General features: G+C 45.7%; 1 protein-coding gene across 3 annotated transcripts in view; it reads right to left on the bottom strand.

The window, feature by feature from the left end:
- skia (v-ski avian sarcoma viral oncogene homolog a) overlaps positions 1-22,010 on the bottom strand; it is a 30,884-nt gene that overhangs the window by 2,100 nt on the left and 6,774 nt on the right. For all 3 annotated transcript variants that reach the window (XM_066644880.1, XM_066644879.1, XM_066644881.1), the window contains 5 exons: positions 4,175-4,285; positions 3,957-4,033; positions 3,429-3,724; positions 1,112-1,488; positions 155-385 (listed from right to left, as the gene is read on the bottom strand). In XM_066644880.1, coding sequence (XP_066500977.1) covers positions 155-385; positions 1,112-1,488; positions 3,429-3,724; positions 3,957-4,033; positions 4,175-4,285 — 1,092 coding nt within the window. The remainder of the gene's footprint in view (positions 1-154; positions 386-1,111; positions 1,489-3,428; positions 3,725-3,956; positions 4,034-4,174; positions 4,286-22,010) is intronic.

The raw sequence follows: 22,010 nt of genomic DNA, 5'->3' as shown, positions 1-22,010 counted from the left end.
CACACACGAACACGCAAACACACACGAACACACACGAACACACACATGAACACGTACACACACACACACACGCGCACGCACACACACACACGAACACATCACTCTGGGAAACACAGATTCACTGTTCCACAGCGCAGTGCTGAAGCTCCAGTACCTGAACTGAATACTTGTCTCGCAGGCGTCCGGCCTCACAGCCTTTATCACACACTCCACCCTGCCGCGCGTGTTCCAGCTCTCGCTTCAGACGCACTCGCGCCTCATTCGCCTCTCGCACGCGCCGCTCTCCATCCGCTCGCAAACGCTCAATCTCCTTTCGCAGACTCCGCTTCGCCTCTGTCGCCTCACGCAGCTTCTCCTTCTTTGCCACACGCAAGAACTCCAGCTCCTACACACACACACACACACACACACACAGTAAGACACACACATATGTTTACTATTTGTTTACCTGCATATGTGTTTGTTTACATGCACAAGTGTTTGTTTACTGTTTGTTTACCTGTACAAGTGTTTGTTTACTGTTTGTTTGCCTGCATAGGTGTTTGTTTACCTGTACAAGTGCTTGTTTACTGTTTGTTTACCTACATAGGTGTTTGTTTACCTGTACAAGTGTTTATTTACTGTTTGTTTACCAGCATAGGTGTTTGTTTACCTGTACAAGTGTATGTTTACTGTTTGTTTACCTGCATAGGTGCTTGTTTACCTGTACAAGTGTTTGTTTACTGTTTGTTTGCCTGCATAGGTGTTTGTTTACCTGTACAAGTGCTTGTTTACTGTTTGTTTACCTACATAGGTGTTTGTTTACCTGTACAAGTGTTTATTTACTGTTTGTTTACCAGCATAGGTGTTTGTTTACCTGTACAAGTGTATGTTTACTGTTTGTTTACCTGCATAGGTGTTTGTTTACCTGTACAAGTGTTTGTTTACCTGTACAAGTTTGATTACTGTTTGTTTACCTGCGTAGGAGTTTGTTTACCTGTGCAAGTGTTTGTTTGCTGTTTATTTACAGTTTGTTTACCTGTGCAAGTGTTTGTTTGCTGTTTATTTACAGTTTATTTACCTGTGCAGGTGTTTATTTAGTTGTGCAGGTGTTTGTTTACTGTTTGTTTACCTGCTGGAGGCTGCGTTTGGCCTGTAGAGCTGAGCCCAGTTTCTCCTCCTGTCTCACTTTCAGTTTAACCACTTCATGCAGGAATTTCTCCTTTGACTCTTTGGACTCAAGTCCCATCTCTAAAGCATGTCTCAGTGCATCCACCTCCACGTCCAGCACTGCAGGAAGCTCCGCCCCCACAGTTACACTGGCCTCAGAGACGTTCGCTATAGTGACCCCGGAGCCCCCACACCCCGTGGACCCCCCACACCCCCCGGACCTTCTGGAACCCTTGGACCCCCCTGACCCTCTGGGCACCCCGCCCGGTGAACTGTCTTTAGCCGAACTGGAGGAGGACGTGAAGGACGGAGACGACAGGGATGACACAGGAGATGTGACTGTAGAGAAGAAGCAGAGAAATCAACCAAACAGTCACACTGTCCTCCGTCCTTTATAAACACTGTCCTCCATCCTTTATACACACTGTCCTCTGTCCTTTATGAACACTGTCCTCCGTCCTTTATGAACACTGTCCTCCGCCCTTTATGAACACTGTCCTCCGTCCTTTATGAACACTGTCCTCCGTCCTTTATGAACACTGTCCTTTGTACTTTATTAACATTGTCCTCTGCCCTTTATTAACACTGTCCTCTGCCATTTATTAACAATGTCCTCTGCCATTTATAAACAGTGTCATCTGTCCTTTATTTACACTGTCCTCCGCCCTTTATTAACACTGTCCTCCGTCCTTTATGAACACTGTCCTCCGTCCTTTATGAACACTGTCCTCCGTCCTTTATGAACACTGTCCTTTGTACTTTATTAACATTGTCCTCTGCCCTTTATTAACACTGTCCTCTGCCATTTATTAACAATGTCCTCTGCCATTTATAAACAGTGTCATCTGCCATTTATAAACAGTGTCATCTGTCCTTTATTAACACTGTCCTCCGCCCTTTATGAACACTGTCCTCCGTCCTTTATGAACACTGTCCTCCGTCCTTTATGAACACTGTCCTTTGTACTTTATTAACATTGTCCTCTGCCCTTTATTAACACTGTCCTCTGCCCTTTATTAACACTGTGTTCTGCCATTTATAAACAGTGTCATCTGTCCTTTATTAACACTGTCCTCCGCCCTTTATTAACACTGTCCTCCGTCCTTTATTAACACTGTCCTCCGCCCTTTATTAACACTGTCCTCCGTCCTTTATGAACACTGTCCTCCGTCCTTTATGAACACTGTCCTCCGTCCTTTATGAACACTGTCCTTTGTACTTTATTAACAATGTCCTCTGCCCTTTATTAACACTGTCCTCTGCCCTTTATAAACACTGTCCTCTGCCCTTTATAAACAGTGTCATCTGTCCTTTATAAACACTGTCCTCTGCCCTTTATTAACACTGTCCTCTGCCATTTATAAACAGTGTCATCTGTCCTTTATAAACACTGTCCTCTGCCCTTTATTAACACTGTCCTCTGCCCTTTATTAACACTGTCCTCTGCCCTTTATTAACACTGTCCTCCGTTCTTTATAAACACTGTCCTCCGTCCTTTATGAACACTGTCCTCCGTCCTTTATTAACACTGTCCTCCGTCCTTTATTAACACTGTCCTCCGTCCTTTATTAACACTGTCCTCTGCCCTTTATTAACAATGTCCTCTGCCATTTATAAACAGTGTCCTCTGCCCTTTATTAACACTGTCCTCTGCCCTTTATAAACACTGTCCTCTGCCCTTTATAAACACTGTCCTCTGCCCTTTATAAACACTGTCCTCTGCCCTTTATAAACAATGTCCTCTGGCCTTTATAAACAATGTCCTCTGGCCTTTATTAACAATGTCCTCTGGCCTTTATTAACAATGTCCTCTGGCCTTTATTAACAATGTCCTCTGCCATTTATAAACAGTGTCCTCTGCCCTTTATTAACACTGCCCTCTGCCCTTTATAAACACTGTCCTCTGCCCTTTATAAACACTGTCCTCTGGCCTTTATTAACAATGTCCTCTGCCATTTATAAACAGTGTCCTCTGCCCTTTATTAACACTGTCCTCTGCCCTTTATAAACACTGTCCTCTGCCCTTTATAAACACTGTCCTCTGCCCTTTATAAACACTGTCCTCTGCCCTTTATTAGCACTGTCCTCTTCCCTTTATTAACACTGTCCTCTGCCATTTATAAACAGTGTCCACTGCCCTTTACTAACACTGTCTTCTGTCCTTTATAAACACTGTTCCCTGAAATCCTAAATAGTTGTAATTTTGATTTTGTTGAGTCCGTCGGTCTGTATTCACATTTTGAAAAGTTCTTCAGAAATAAATCACTGAACAGACTCACGTTCGTCTCGGACGTCCACCTCTGCATCTGAGTCCCTCTCCTGACGTGATGGAGCTGATAGACTTGACGACGTTTTTAAAGAAGTTTTTAATAAAGTCTTTGATGGAGTTGAAGGTGCTGCTCTTACTGATGGACAGCGGGGGGCATCACTGCTCATCTTCCGTTTTCCAAGCAGTTTCCCATCATTCAGGATCTCGGTTTCAGTCGAAGAACTGGAACAAACCGGAACCTTCTGCAACGGCGGCAGCGCCACGTTTGGAGCCACGGCACTTTCCAAACTCTTAAAGTTATATAAACTGTAATAAAAAAAACAGAAAACAGTTATAAATTCATAAACTACTCTTTAGGAGTACCCCACACTCTTGTAGCACCCCCCACCCCCGATCATTTAAAATCTTTTGTCTCCAATGTCCACTGTATTTTATTTAAAACATTGTAATTCCTACAAAACCACAACTGTTCTGGACCAAAATAACCCAAGACAAGGGCGGGATTATTGTTGTTTACAGTTAGTTGTTTGTTGTTTACCTGTCGTGGAGTGGTTTTGAGTCTGTGTTGTTGGAGAAGTGTGGAGACCAGGGTCTGAACGCTGAGACTCTCTGTTTCTGAGAAGCAGAATAACATCCCGGAAATAACACACACACACACACACACACACACACACACACACACACACACACATCAACTTCAGCATCTTTATTATCTACATCATCACCTTCATAAAGTTAATCATCTTCATCTCTCACATTATTGGCTGAGACAGAGAGGGACTGCAGCCAATCGGGACGCAGCTCATGATCAGGAGACACAGAGAAACCATCTCGCTTCACTTTCTTCATTGGAACACAGTCCGAAACCTGAGAGAGAGAGAGAGAGAGAGAGAGAGAGAGAGAGAGAGAGAGAGAGAAAAAATTCTCATTAGAATTTGGCTAAAAAACCCATCGCTCTTTATATCTGTGAAGTGTGGGGTCGAGACAAACACCCGACTGAGACCCTGCAGAGTTCTGTAAACTCACCTTAAACCTGCACAGCACAGCCACAGAGTCAGGCACATTTCCATTAATCATTAACATTCAGACCAGGGCAGTGTTCATTTACAGCACAGTGACCCCCAACTCAGACCGTTACACAGCTCTGAGGAACCATGAGTGGATCACAGAGCCCAGTCGCCTCACTCAGCTACAGTTCAGCTCTACCACACACTGATAACACACCAACACACACTGACAAGAAACACTGATTACACACTGATGACACACTAACAAACACTGATTACACACACTGACAACACTGATAATATGCTGAAAACACACCAACACACACTGATAACACACCAACTCACATTAACAACACACTGATAAGGCACTGATAGCACACACTGATTACACACCGATAACACACACTGATTACACACCGATAACACACACTGATTACACACTGGTAACACATCAACACACAATGATAACACACACTGATTACACACTAACACACATTAACAACACACTGATAACACACTAAAAAACACTGATTACACATTGATAACACACAGATTACACATTGATAATACACACTGTTTACATACTAACAAACACTGATTACACACTAAAATACTGATAACACACACTGACAGCACACACTGATAACACACAATGATTACACACTGATAAAACACACTGATTACACACTAACACACAATGATAACACACACTGATTACACACTGACAGCACACCAACACACACTGAAAACACACACTGATTACACACTGATAACATGTCGATAACATACACTGACGACACACTAACACATACTGACAACACACAAACACACACTGACAACACACTGATAACACACTAATAAACCACACTGATAACACACCAATAAACCACACTGACAACACACTAACACATACTGACAACACCCAAACACACACTGACAACACACTGATAACACACCAATAAACCACATTGATAACACACCAACACACACTGACAACACACAAACACACACTGACAACACACTGATAACACACCAATAAACCACACTGACAACACACAAACACATACTGACAACACCCAAACACACACTGACAACACACTGATAACACACCAATAAACCACACTGACAACACACTAACACATACTGACAACACCCAAACACACACTGACAACACACTGATAACACACCAATAAACCACACTGATAACACACCAACACACACTGACAACACACAAACACACACTGACAACACACAAACACACACTGACAACACACTGATAACACACCAATAAACCACACTGATAACACACCAACACACACTGACAACACACAAACACACACTGACAACACACAAACACACACTGACAACACACTGACAACACACAAACACACACTGACAACACACTGATAACACACCAGTAAACCACACTGATAACACACCAACACACACTGACAACACACTAACACATACTGATAACACACCAATAAACCACACTGACAACACACTAACACATACTGACAACACCCAAACACACACTGACAACACACTGATAACACACCAACACACACTGACAACACCCAAACACACACTGACAACACACTGATAACACACCAACACACACTGACAACACACTAACACACACTGATAACACACCAACACACACTGACAACACCCAAACACACACTGACAACACACTGATAACACACCAATAAACCACACTGATAACACACCAACACACACTGACAACACACAAACACACACTGACAACACACTGATAACACACTAATAAACCACACTGATAACACACCAATAAACCACACTGACAACACACTAACACATACTGACAACACCCAAACACACACTGACAACACACTGATAACACACCAATAAACCACATTGATAACACACCAACACACACTGACAACACACAAACACACACTGACAACACACTGATAACACACCAATAAACCACACTGACAACACACAAACACATACTGACAACACCCAAACACACACTGACAACACACTGATAACACACCAATAAACCACACTGACAACACACTAACACATACTGACAACACCCAAACACACACTGACAACACACTGATAACACACCAATAAACCACACTGATAACACACCAACACACACTGACAACACACAAACACACACTGACAACACACAAACACACACTGACAACACACTGATAACACACCAATAAACCACACTGATAACACACCAACACACACTGACAACACACAAACACACACTGACAACACACAAACACACACTGACAACACACTGACAACACACAAACACACACTGACAACACACTGATAACACACCAGTAAACCACACTGATAACACACCAACACACACTGACAACACACTAACACATACTGATAACACACCAATAAACCACACTGACAACACACTAACACATACTGACAACACCCAAACACACACTGACAACACACTGATAACACACCAACACACACTGACAACACCCAAACACACACTGACAACACACTGATAACACACCAACACACACTGACAACACACTAACACACACTGATAACACACCAACACACACTGACAACACCCAAACACACACTGACAACACACTGATAACACACCAATAAACCACACTGATAACACACCAACACACACTGACAACACACAAACACACACTGACAACACACTGATAACACACCAGTAAACCACACTGATAACACACCAACACACACTGACAACACACTAACACACACTGATAACATAACAACACACACTGATAACACACACTGATTACACACACTGATTACACACTGATAACACACACTGAGTACAAACTGATTACACACTGATAACACACCAACACACAATGATTACACACTAACACACAGTGATAACACACAGTGATGACACACTAACAAACACTGATTACACACAGTGATGACACACTAACAAACACTGATTACACACACTGACAACACTGATAATATGCTGAAAACACACCAACACACACTGATAACACACCAACTCACATTAACAACACACTGATAAGGCACTGATAACACACACTGATAACAAACCAATAAAACACACTGATAACACACCAACACACACTGACAACACACTAACACACACTGACAACACACAAACACACATTGACAACACACTGATAACACACCAACACACACTAACAACACACTAACACACACTGATAACACACCAATAAAACACACTGATAACACACCAACACACACTGACAACACACTGATAACACACTGATAACACACCAATAAACCACACTGATAACACACTAACACACACTGATAACACACTAACACACACTGACAACACACTGATAACACACCAATAAACCACACTGATAACACACTAACACACACTGACAACACACTGATAACACACCAATAAACCACACTGATAACACACCAACACACACTGACAACACACCAACACACACTGACAACACACAAACACACACTGATAACACACCAATAAACCACACTGATAACACACCAACACACACTGATAACACACCAACACACACTGACAACACACTAACACATACTGATAAAACACCAACACACACTGATAACACACCAGAACACATTGACAACACATCGAGAACACACACTGATAACACACTGATAACATACTGATAACACACCAACACACACTGATAACACACTAATACACACTAACATACACTGATAACACACACTAACAGTTCACAAGCTCAGGACCAGAACACACACTGATCCTAATCAGAATAAACCAGATCAGTCCACATCTCAAACAGATCTGAATCATTGAAAAACCCGTCCCAGAGTAAGAGCAGTGTTATTGGGCCCTAACTGTTCAGTACAGTGTTGCGGACTTCACCACACTGACCCACTCCAAACTGAGGCCCACCTTAACCAAGTACAGACTCATTAAGCACCGCCCAGCCACAGAGACCAGCACACAGCAGAAATCAGGGCGTCCCAGAGATCAGAGACTGTGCCGACGGTGCCTCCACAACACACCTGAGACAGAGCTGCACTTCCTCACACAACGTCCACAATATAATCATCACATCACAATATTTTAATAAAATTACCCTGATATTCCCCAACGTTATCAGTCTCTGTAGCAGTGAGGAACATCCCGGGGGAGCACAGCGAGTGCTGTCCACTAGGGGCAGAGTACGTTTACACCTGCCACAGTCTGAGGAACAGTGTGTGATGGCTTTGTCAAAACAGGTGTAATATTTGTCAATAAATCTAGAGAGAGAGAGAGAGAGAGAGAGAGAGAGAGGGCAAGAGAGAGAGAGAGAGAGAGGGCAAGAGAGAGAGAGAGCAAGAGAGAGAGAGAGGGCGAGAGAGAGAGAGAGGGCGAGAGAGAGAGAGAGAGAGAGGGCAAGAGAGAGAGAGAGGGCGAGAGAGAGAGAGAAAGAGAAAGAGAGAGAGAGAGGGCAAGAGAGAGAGAGAGAGAGAGGGGGGGCGAGAGAGAGAGAGAGGGCGAGAGAGAGAGAGAGAGGGCAAGAGAGAGAGAGAGAGGGAGAGAGAGAGAGAGAGAGAGAGAGAGAGGGCGAGAGAGAGAGAGAGAGGGCAAGAGAGAGAGAGAGAGGGAGAGAGAGAGAGAGAGAGAGAGAGAGAGGGCGAGAGAGAGAGGGCGAGAGAGAGAGAGAGAGAGCAAGAGAGAGAGAGAGGGCAAGAGAGAGAGAGAGAGAGGGCAAGAGAGAGAGAGAGAGGGAGAAAGAGAGAGAGAGGGCGAGAGAGAGAGAGAGAGCAAGAGAGAGAGAGCAAGAGAGAGAGAGATAGGGCAAGAGAGAGAGAGAGAGAGAGAGAGAGAGAGACAGACAGATTTAGATTTTTAATAAACCCTTTATTGAGCCATTCAACAGGTCACCGTCACAGTCACAAGTCAAACGGAAGAAAAATAGTTATCTTCACCCTTCATCTAAAAATCAAGCACCAAAAAAAGCCAACATCAAAAACACAATAAATATTACACAAAACACTTTCAGAGGGACCAGAAGGGAACAAAGTCCCAATGAGCTACAGCTATTAAAAGTTAACTGCAAACGTCCTGCATCATCGACTGTACACAGAGTTCCACTGACTCCCCAGGTTTTCACAAACTCACGACCGTTCCCCACTGAATCATAATGCGCTCCAGCTTTAACTGAGCAGCCACCAAGCCCCTGAACGTCCCCACCACATCCACTGACCCCTGCCCCAGCAGCCCGCTCCTCCTCATTTTCCAGATGGTGAGCTTCGCCGTGTCCAACAGAAAATTCAACAACACAAGCACTTGGTTACAATGGACTGCGTACCCTGGTCCGAACACAAAGAGTTGAGGGGACACCCTCACGTAGCTCCAGTATGGGGCTTTCCTCCCCATTAAGTGGAAGGAGCCCAGCATTGGTTGAGCAAAGGACAAGAGTAAGGCCTCATACTCTCTCCACTCCCCCATCACAGCAGCAACACTCAGGGGCGGAAACTCGTACTGATGCCCGTCTCGCCATCCAGATGTAGCAGGTGGATCATGCAGAAAATGTTGGTACGATCTCACCATCTCCGCAACAACTCGATCCAGCAATCGGTGAGACCTGATCCCAGTCCTTTGGCTCAGTGTTGCCATGCCTTCACTCCCTAGGTGCCCCAGCTTGGTGAAGCCTGCAGCCTTGAACCGCAAGTGCAGACTCGCTGAACCCAAAAGTCTTGACGGTGTGAGTGAATTAAAGAACATTGGCTCCTCCAACAGCCATTCTCCAGCAGGCGTATCAAATGGCCTCGAGACAGAGAGCCCCCTCCATGTCTCGAACACTGACCTGTAGAATGGAGTGAGGCTTCAGCTCCTCGTCTTTGAGTGTCATTAGGAATAGGTCTTGCTCAAGTCCCATTCCTCCAGCTTGTTTGAGCAGTGTCATGGCCACGTCTTTCAGCCTCAGAGCCGCCAGCAGCCGAAGCGCCATTACCCTGAATCTGAGCATATAGTAGTCCTCTGACGTATGCAGTAAGACTGATCCCTATGCACCACCGAAGTGAGATGTTTCTTTGACCTATTTGCTAAGCATTTGGACAAGGTCTTATAGTCTGTAGTTAACAGAGCGACAGGTCTCCAATTTTTCAAGAGGGACAGACCCCTTCTTCGGCAGTAAAGAAAGCACAGCACGCTGACGTGAACTGGGCAAGACACCTGCATCCAGACATTCACTCAACACATCATAAAAATCAGTGCCAATACTCTCACAAAAGTGCTTGTAAAAATCAGAAGGCAGACCATCAATGCCAGGAGAGCGCCCAGCAATGAGCTGCCTGACTGCAACAGTGCATCTAAGAGTGCATCTAACTCAGCTCTAGAGTCGTGTCCCAGCTGAGGGAGCCCTTGCAGAAGTTGGTCAGTACAGTTAGGGTCATAGGGTTCAGCGGTGTAGAGTGGAGAGTAGAAATCCACTGCAAGTTTACGCATTTCCCTATAATCGGTCGTAATCCTACGATCCAGAAGCTGTAGACAGACCATTTGCTTCCGCTGTAACACTGTACACTCCAGATTAAAAAAGAATGCACACTTAGCGTCCTTATCTGCCAGTGCAGTGAAGCGAGAGTGCACCAAGGCCCCTTTCACCCTCTGATTCAGAGCTCTCAACATAGCAGGATCATGACGAGCAGTCACCCCGAGCTCCAGAGACCACATGTCCTCTTCTAGAGCCTGAATAGTTCGCTTGATCCTCAAGCTACAGTTAGCTGTGTACTGCAGGCAAAACAGTGTAATTTGAGTCTTTCCATCCTCCCACTACTGCTTTAAGTTTTCAAAAGATGTCTTCCTTTTCCTCCACTGCTCCCAAAAAACCTTGAACTTAGTCTACGGAGAGTGAGGAGTGGAGTCTACGGAGAGTGAGGAGTGGAGTCTACAGAGAGTGAGGAGTGGGGTCTATGGAGAGTGAGAAGTGGAGTCTATGGAGAGTGAGGAGTGGGGTCTACAGAGAGTGAGGAGTGAGGTCTATGGAGAGTGAGGAGTGGAGTCTATGGAGAGTGGGGTCTATGGAGAGTGAAGTGTGGGGTCTACAGAGAGTGAGGAGTGGAGTCTACGGAGAGTGAGGGTTGGGGTCTACTGGAGTGAGGAATGGGGTCTATGGAGAGTGACGAGTGGGGTCTACAGGGAGTGAGGAGTGGAGTCTACGGAGAGTGAGGGGTGGGGTCTATGGAGAGTGAGGAGTGGAGTCTATGGAGAGTGAGGGTTGGGGTCTATAGAGTGTGAGGAGTGGGGTCTACGCAGAGTGAGGAGTGGGGTCTACGGAGAGTGAGGAGTGGGGTCTACGGAGAGTGAGGAGTGGAGCCTACGGAGAGTGAGGAGTGGAGCCTACGGAGAGTGAGGAGTGGGGTCTACGGAGAGTGAGGAGTGGGGTCTACGGAGAGTAAGGAGTAGGGTCTACGGAGAGTGAAGAGTGGGGTCTATGGAAAGTGAGGTTTGGGGTCTATGGAGTGTGAGGAGTGGGGTCTATGAAGAGTGAGGAGTGGGGTCTACGGAGAGTGAGGAGTGGGGTCTACGGAGGGTGAGGAGTGGAGTCTATGGAGAGAGAGGAGTGGGGTCTACGGAGAGTGAGGTGTGGGGTCTACGGAGAGTGAGAAGTGGAGTCTACGGCGAGTGAGGAGTGGGGTCTACGGAGAGTGAGGAGTGGGGTCTACGGAGAGTGAGGAGTGGGGTCTACGGAGAGTGAGGAGTGGAGTCTACGGCGAGTGACGAGTGGGGTCTACGGAGAGTGAGGAGTGGGGTCTACGGAGAGTGAGGAGTGGAGTCTACGGAGAGTGAGGAGTGGGGTCTACGGAGAGTGAGGAGTGGGGTCTACGGAGAGTGAGGAATGGGGTCTACGGAGAGTGAGGAGTGGGGTCTACGGAGAGTGAGGAGTGGAGTCTACGGAGAGTGAGGGTTGGGGTCTACGGAGGGTGAGGAGTGGAGTCTATGGAGAGAGAGGAGTGGGGTCTACGGAGAGTGAGGTGTGGGGTGTATGGAGGGTGAGGTGTGGGGTCTATGGAGAGTGAGAAGTGGAGTCTACAGAGAGTGAGGTGTGGAGTCTATGGAGAGTGAGAAGTGGAGTCTATGGAGAGTGAGGAGTGGAGTCTACGAAGAGTGAGGAGTGGGGTCTACAGAGAGTAAGGTGTGGGGTCTATGGAGAGTGAGGACTGGAGTCTATGGAGAGAGAGGAGTGGGGTCTACGGAGAGTGAGGTGTGGGGTGTATGGAGGGTGAGGTGTGGGGTCTATGGAGAGTGAGAAGTGGAGTCTACAGAGAGTGAGGTGTGGAGTCTATGGAGAGTGAGGAGTGGAGTCTACGAAGAGTGAGGAGTGGGGTCTACAGAGAGTAAGGTGTGGAGTCTACGAAGAGTGAGGAGTGGAGTCTACAGAGAGTGAGGAGTGGAGTCTACGAAGAGTGAGGAGTGGGGTCCACAGAGAGTGAGGAGTGGAGTCTACGAAAAGTGAGGAGTGGAGTCTACGAAAAGTGAGGAGTGGGATCTACAGAGAGTGAGGAGTGGAGTCTACGGAGAGTGAGGAGTGGGGTCTGAGAGTGAGGAGTGGAGTCTATGGAGAGTAAGGAGTGGAGTCTACAGAAAGTGAGGAGTGTGTCACACAATGCTGACACAAAGACAGTGCAGAAATAATAATAAAAAAAAGACCCAAAACCAGTTCTTCAGTTTCTCTGTGACCTTCACACAGCCTCAACCGGAAAGGAGGAACTTCCTGTCTCTCTGTCTCTCTTTCTCTCTCACTCTCTCTGTCTCTCTCTCTCTGTGTCTCTCTCTTTCTATAAACTCTATAATCTCTCTCCCTGTCTCTCTCTCTCTCTTCTCTCTCTGTCTCACTCTCTCTCTTGCTATACTCTCTCTCTTGCTATACTCTCTCTCTCTCTCTCTCTCTCTCTCTCTCTCTCTCTCTCAGACTCAGACACTGTGCCAGACTCTACAACCCTCGGGCAGTGTGCAGGTGTGAGACTGTGTGTGTCAGGGTGTGTGTGTGTGTGAGTATATGAGGGAAGTTGAGGTGTGTGTGCAGAAGGTGGGGAGTTTGGGGTGTGTACGTGTGGTTCCTGTGTTTTGAGGTTTGAGGTGTGTGTGTGTGTGGTTTCTGGGAAATGCAGAACTGCTTTCAAGAAGCAGAAAAAACACATCTCTCTGTATGTGTGTGTTTGTGTGAGTGAAGTGTTTGTGAGTGTGTGTTTGTGTATGTGTGTCTTTGTGTGTGTGTGTGAGTAAGTGTGTGCATATACGTGTGTGTGAGAGAGTGTTTGTGAGTGTGTGTGTGTGTATGTATGAGTGTTTGAGTGTGTGTGTTTGTGTGTGTGTGTGTGTGAGTGTGTATGAGGGTTTGTGAGTGTGTGTGTTTTTGTGTATGATTGTGTGTGTGTGTGTATGAGTGTTTGTGAGTGTGTGTATGAGTGTTTGTGAGTGTGTGTGTGTTTGTGTGAGTTTTTCACACACACTTGGTCTGAGTTCTGGATCAAACTCCGTTTCCTCTCCGAATATTTTGGCAGCAGTTTTCGTGGGAAAAATCAGAGAGAGAAAGAGAGTAAAGTGTGTGTGTGTGTGTGTGTGTAAGTGTAAATTGTCTGTGTGTTTGTGCATATGTGCATGTCTCTCTCTTTCTACTCACTCACTCTCTCTCTATACTCACTCCCTCTCTCTATACTCACTCTCTCTCTATATACTCACTCCCTCTCACTCTACACTCACTATGTCTCTCTCTATACTCACTCACTCTCTCTCTCTCTATACTCTCTCTATATATATACTCTCTCTCTCTATATATATATATATATATATATAATCACTCTCTCTCTGTATACTCTCTATATATACTCACTATCTCAATATTCACTCTCTTTATACTCTCTCTCTCTACTCACTCACTCTCTCCCTATTCACTCACTCTATATACACTCTCTCTCTCTCTATCTATACTCACTCTCTCTATATATATATATATATATATACTCACTCTCTACTCTCTTTATACTCATTCTGTGTCTTTATAATCACTCACTCTATATTCACTCTTTTTCTATACTCACTCTCTCCTTCTCTACTCACTCACTCTCTATATACTCTCTCCCTCTATACTCATTCTCTCTCTCTCTATACTCTCTCTCCCTCAGTTTTCTATACTCTATTTCCTTCTATATTCTCCCCCTCTCTCTCTCCTTCTATGTTATTCGTTCTCCTCTCTCTCTCTCGTGCAGAGGAAGCTATTAAACTTTAATGAGAGTTGAGTGATACAGAAACCTGCAAGATGGGTGTGTCTCTCTCTCTCTCTCTCTGTTTTACACACACACACACACACACACACACACACATTCTCTCTCTCTCTCGCAGTCAGCTCTTTTTCTCGACTCTTCCTTCCTTTCTGAGAGTGAACCACAGGGCAGAGTGAGAGACACACACACACACACTCACTTAGCCTGAGTTTTCCACTCGGCTGCTGTGCAGACTGAACTGACCATGAAAACGTTTTATTATGATGCCTGTAGACTGTAGTGTGTAGACTTTAGTGTGTAGCATGTAGTGTGTAGAATGTGGTCTGTAGACTGTAGTGTGTAGCCTGTAGATTGTAGCCTGTAGTGTGTAGCCTGTAGTTTATAGACTGTGGTGTGTATTTTGTAGACTGTAGTGTGTAGTCTGTAGTCTGTCGAACTGCTGTTCCTGCAGCCTCATGAAGACCTTTTTTTCTCTTTTCATTTTCTGAAGGATAGTTCCGCTACATCTTCTGAGACACTAATTTTGTAGTTTGTAGACTGTAACTTTGTATTTTGTAGACAGTAGTTTACAGGTTTTTGTGTGTAGGCTGTTGTATACAGGTTGTTGTATGTAGACTGTAGGGTGTAGACAGTAGTATACAGGTTGTGATGTGTAGACTGTAGTTTGTAGACTGTAGTATACAATTTGTAGTTTGTAGACTGTAGTTTACAGGTTGTAGTGTGTAGACTGTAGGGTATAGATTGTAATATACACATTGTAGTGTGTATACTGTAGTGTACAGGTTGTAGTGGATAAGCAGTAGCATGCAGGATGCACTGTGTAGACTGTAGTTTACAGGTTGTAGTGTGTAGACTGTAGCATGTAGACTGTAATGTGTATTTTGTAGTACGTTAATAAGTCATTACTGAGATGCAGCAGGTGGTAAACCCAGACAGCCACCAATCTGTGTGTGTGTGTGTGTGTGTGTGTGTGTGTGTGTGTGTGTGCGTGTGTGTGTGTGCGTGTGTGTGTGTGTGTGTGTGTGTTTATTTTGGTCTATTCTTAAGCATCAAAGTGTGTGTTCAGCTAAAGCCACTACCACAAACCATGTTAACCAGTTCCTGCCACACACACACAAAATACACACACACACACACACACATATAATAAACACACACACACACACACTATACACACACGCACACAACACACATACACTATACACACACAACACATATACACACACACAACACACTATACACACAAACACACTCACAGACAAACACTATAAAACTCACACAACACACACACTATACACACAATATATATATATACACAAACACACAACACAATCTAAATACACACTCTGATCAGAGGAATGCTGGAGGAGCAGCTGTCCACAAACTTCTGGACACACTGTGGCTAACTGTGCAGAGCCTCTCAGTAACACAGTCTGAGTGTGTGTGTGTGTGTGTGTGTGTGTGTGTGTGTGTGTGTGTGTGTGTGTTTAATGGCAGAATGAGGTCATCCAGAGAAACCATCTCACACATTTCCTTCTGGTATTTACCAATGCTGCACCATTGAAGGCAGAATGGGAAGTTAATTTTGATATTAAATGTCCAGAAGATGGGGTTTATAATACCAGTCAGTGCAGCCTTCCAGGCAACAGATTAATGCAGTGATTGTCCTAACTGCTCTGCCTGTGCTGACTGCAGTGGCTGTCCTGACTGTTCTAACTGTTCTAATTACAGTAACTGTCCTGACTGCTCTGACTCTGCTGACTGCAGTGGCTGTCCTGACTGCTCTAACTGTTCTAATTACAGTAACTGTCCTGACTGCTCTGACTCTGCTGACTGCAGTGGCTGTCCTGACTGTGCTGACTGCAGCGGCTGTCCTGACTGCTCTGACTGTGCTGACTGCAGTAACTCTCCTGACTGCGCTGACTGCAGTGGCTGTCCTGACTGTTCTAACTACAGTAACTGTCCTGACTGCCCTGACTGTGCTGACTGCAGTAACTCTCCTGACTGCCCTGACTGTGCTGACTGCAGCGGCTGTCCTGACTGCTCTGACTGTGCTGACTGCAGTAACTCTCCTGACTGCCCTGACTGTGCTGACTGCAGTGGCTGTCCTGACTGTTCTAACTACAGTAACTGTCCTGACTGCCCTGACTGTGCTGACTGTGCTGACTGCAGTAACTCTCCTGACTGCTCTGCCTGTGCTGACTGCAGTGGCTGTCCTGACTGTTCTAACTGTTCTAATTACAGTAACTGTCCTGACTGCTCTGACTCTGCTGACTGCAGTGGCTGTCCTGACTGTGCTGACTGCAGCGGCTGTCCTGACTGCTCTGACTGTGCTGACTGCAGTAACTCTCCTGACTGCTCTGCCTGTGCTGACTGCAGTGGCTGTCCTGACTGTTCTAACTGTTCTAATTACAGTAACTGTCCTGACTGCTCTGACTCTGCTGACTGCAGTGGCTGTCCTGACTGTGCTGACTGCAGCGGCTGTCCTGACTGCTCTGACTGTGCTGACTGCAGTAACTCTCCTGACTGCCCTGACTGTGCTGACTGCAGTGGCTGTCCTGACTGTTCTAACTACAGTAACTGTCCTGACTGCTCTGACTGTGCTGACTGCAGTAACTGTCCTGACTGCAGTGACTGTCCTGACTGTGCTGACTGCAGTAACTGTCCTGACTGCTCTGACTGTGCTGACTGCAGTAACTGTCCTGACTGCTCTGACTGTGCTGACTGCAGTGACTGTCCTGACTGCTCTGACTGTGCTGACTGCAGTAACTGTCCTGACTGCTCTGACTGTCCTGACTGTCCTGACTGCTCTGGCTGTGCTGACTGTCCTGACTGTGCTGACTGCAGTAACTGTCCTGACTGCTCTGACTGTGCTGACTGCAGTAACTGTCCTGACTGCTCTGACTGTGCTGACTGCTCTGACTGCAGTGACTGCCTCACTGCTCTGACTGTGCTGACTACAGTGACTGTCCTGGCTGCTCTGACTGTGCTGACTACAGTGACTGTCCTGTCTGCTCTGACTGTGCTGACTGCAGCGGCTGTCCTGACTGCTCTTACTGTGCTGACTGCAGTGGCTGTCCTGACTGCTCTGACTGTGCTGACTGCAGTGACTGTCCTGACTGCTCTGATTGTGCTGACTGCAGTGGCTGTCCTGACTTCTCTGGCTGTGCTGACTGCAGTGACTGTCCTGACTGCTCTGACTGTGCTGACTGCAGCGACTGTCCTGACTGCTCTGACTGTGCTGACTGCAGTGGCTGTCCTGACTTCTCTGGCTGTGCTGACTGTCCTGACTGTGCTGACTGCAGCGACTGTCCTGACTGCTCTGACTGTGCTGAGTGCAGCGACTGTCCTGACTGCTGAGCACCTATTTGTGGAGAGACAGTAAAGAGTTAAAGTGAAATTCCCAGAACTCTGAACAGTGTCCAGTAACTCCAGATTAAAGGAGGCGGAGTCATGTGACTATCTGGAATAGTTAATCCACAACACTGCACTTCCTGCAGAACACAATCACTGCCTACTTTGTGTGCATGTGAGAGAGGTTCTCTATGTGTGTGTGTGTTGGCCATTCTGTGTGTTTGTAGGGGGAGTTCTGCATGTGTGTGTGTGTGTGAGAGCTGCAGGAAGGGTGTTCTTATGTTACATAGTCCTTCTCAAATTTGATTCCTCCTCCACTGAACTAATGTAGAGGGGTGGGGGGTTGGGCTGGTACATAGTGTGTGGTTCAGTGTGTGTGTGTGTGTGTGTTTCTAATTCCTGCAGAGGTCACTCCTCTTTGCTTCTGCTCCTTTCACAAATTAACTTCACAGAATCAAGTGTGGATTTTTCTTTTCAGTAAAAACATATTCATTATTATGTAGCCAAAGATGGAGATGTTCCACCTGGTTCAGACAGGGGGCTGAGCCTGTGCAGTGTGTGGCTAGGACAGGAGACGGAGCCTGTGCAGTGTGTAGCTAGGACAGGGGGTGGAGCCTGTGCAGTGTGTGGCTAGGACAGGAGACGGAGCCTGTGCAGTGTGTAGCTAGGACAGGGGGTGGAGCCTGTGCAGTGTGTAGCTAGGACAGGGGGTGGAGCCTGTGCAGTGCGCTGCTCATACAGGGGTCGGGGCCTGTGCAGGTGTTGCTCAGACAGGGCGAGAAGCCTGAAACAATGTTACACAAGCAACTCCTCATGGAAAGAGGGGCTTTATATGGTGTTCCTGCCCGAGCTCAGATTTGAAAATTAATCTGCTGTCTGAAAGGCTGCACTGACCTACAACATGAATATTCATATTTATAAAACTGTATCCAAACCCTGAATCAATACAGTCCTTAACCTGTCACTACACCATCACTACACCACTACTACACCGGTCCTTAACCTGTAACTACACCATCACTACACCATTACTACACCTGTCCTTAACCTGTAACTACACCATCACTACACCGGTCCTTAACCTGTAACTACACCATCACTACACCTGTCCTTAACCTGTAACTACACCATCACTACACCTGGCTTTATCCTGTAACTACACCATCACTAGACCATTACTACACCTGTCCTTAACCTGTAACTACAACATTACTACACCTGGCCTTAACCTGTAACTATAACATCACTAGACCATTACTACACCTGTCCTTAACCTGTAACTACAACATTACTACACCTGGCCTTAACCTGTAACTATAACATCACTACACCATTACTACACCTGTCCTTAACCTGTAACTACAACATTACTACACCTGGCCTTATCCTGTAACTACACCATCACTAGACCATTACTACACCTGGCCTTAACCTGTAACTACACCATTACTACACCTGGCCTTAACCTGTCACTACACCATCACTACACCTGTCCTTAACCTGTAACTACAACATTACTACACCTGGCCTTAACCTGTAACTATACCATCACTACACCTGTCCTTAACCTGTAACTACAACATTACTACACCTGGCCTTAACCTGTAACTATACCATCACTACACCTGGCCTTATCCTGTAACTACACCATCACTAGACCATTACTACACCTGGCCTTAACCTGTAACTACACCACTACTACACCGGTCCTTAACCTGTAACTACACCATCACTACACCATTACTACACCTGTCCTTAACCTGTAACTACACCATCACTACACCGGTCCTTAACCTGTAACTACACCATCACTACACCTGTCCTTAACCTGTAACTACACCATCACTACACCTGGCTTTATCCTGTAACTACACCATCACTAGACCATTACTACACCTGTCCTTAACCTGTAACTACAACATTACTACACCTGGCCTTAACCTGTAACTATAACATCACTAGACCATTACTACACCTGTCCTTAACCTGTAACTACAACATTACTACACCTGGCCTTAACCTGTAACTATAACATCACTACACCATTACTACACCTGTCCTTAACCTGTAACTACAACATTACTACACCTGGCCTTATCCTGTAACTACACCATCACTAGACCATTACTACACCTGGCCTTAACCTGTAACTACACCATTACTACACCTGGCCTTAACCTGTCACTACACCATCACTACACCTGTCCTTAACCTGTAACTACAACATTACTACACCTGGCCTTAACCTGTAACTATACCATCACTACACCTGTCCTTAACCTGTAACTACAACATTACTACACCTGGCCTTAACCTGTAACTATACCATCACTACACCTGGCCTTATCCTGTAACTACACCATCACTAGACCATTACTACACCTGGCCTTAACCTGTAACTACACCACTACTACACCGGTCCTTAACCTGTAACTACACCATCACTACACCTGGCCTTAACCTGTCACTACACCATCACTACACCTGTCCTTAACCTGTAACTACACCATCACTACACCTGTCCTTAACTATATCATATACTGCTCAGAACAGAGAGCTACAGAAATTATGTCTTGAATAATTGGATTTCACCAGGTGACAGAGGGTTGTGGCTTCAGAACTGTCACTGCTATCTGATCACTTTAAACACTGCAGTGCATTCTGGGAGTGGAAGTGAAACAGCGAGACAGAACGCGAGACTCAAAACTTCCTGTCTCAGCCACTTCCTGTTCACACAGACTGGGGGTGGGTCAAGACACACATACACACACACAGATAGAGAGAGAGAGAGAGAGAGAGAGAGAGAGAGAGAGAGAGAGAGAGAGAGAGAGAGAGAGAGAGTTGAGTAATAACAGAGTTGTGTCTGCGATCTTCTTTCAGTGAAAGAGGAAGTTTCTTCACCACGCCCAGACACACACACACACACACACACACACACACACACACAAACACCAGTTATTAATATCTATTTGTGTCTGTCTGTGTGTTTGTCTGTCTCCATCATTCTGTCTGCCTCTGAATGCTTCTCTTCGACAAATCATATTGTGTTCATAAACACATAAATACACACACACACACACATTCTCTTCAGTTTGTGCTTCGTCAGCTCTTTTCAGCTGGAACAGTTAATGCAAATCAGTGATTGGGGGCTGTGGAGGGGGGTGGTGGTTCTTGTCATTTTTAACTCAAAAGAAACTGAAACTCCGCCCCTATCCTGACCCCCACCCCCCAAACTCTAACCCTATAACGCCAACACACACAAGGCCTTTCCCCACATGAACTCCAGAGAAACTCTGGTGAATCAGGTCCAGGAGTTTTATGGATTCGCCCTTTTACACATGGAGCTATGGCCGGAGATGTTCCATTTCAGAAAATAATCAAGCAGTGATCAGGGGACTGAACCCCCGGAGTCAGGGTGGAGAGCAGTGGCTGTCCAACAACACACAAAAACACACACAAACACCACACATCTGTGAGTGTCTATTGCAACTGAATGGACAGGGTGTAGGATCACTCACAACTCATCACCTTCATCATCAACATCATCATCATCATCAAGACCTTCATCACCTTCATCATCATTACCTTCATCACCGTCATCACCTTTGTCATTATCATCATCATCATCACCATCATCATCATCACTTTCATCATCAACACCATCACCTTCAACAACTTCTTCATCATCATCATCACCAACATCACCTTCAACTTCTTCTTCTTCATCATCATCATCATCATCTTCACCATCATCATCATCACTTTCATCATCAACACCATCACCTTCAACAACTTCTTCATCATCATCATCACCAACATCACTTTCATCATCAACACCATCACCTTCAACTTCTTCTTCTTCATCATCATCATCATCATCTTCACCATCATCATCATCACTTTCATCATCAACACCATCACCTTCAACAACTTCTTCATCATCATCATCACCAACATCACTTTCATCATCAACA

This window comes from Hoplias malabaricus, chromosome 14 (genome assembly GCF_029633855.1).
Source record: "Hoplias malabaricus isolate fHopMal1 chromosome 14, fHopMal1.hap1, whole genome shotgun sequence".
NCBI lineage: Eukaryota > Metazoa > Chordata > Actinopteri > Characiformes > Erythrinidae > Hoplias > Hoplias malabaricus.
The sequence above is the reverse complement of the archived record's forward strand: the minus strand, read 5'-3'. Positions and strand labels throughout refer to the sequence as shown.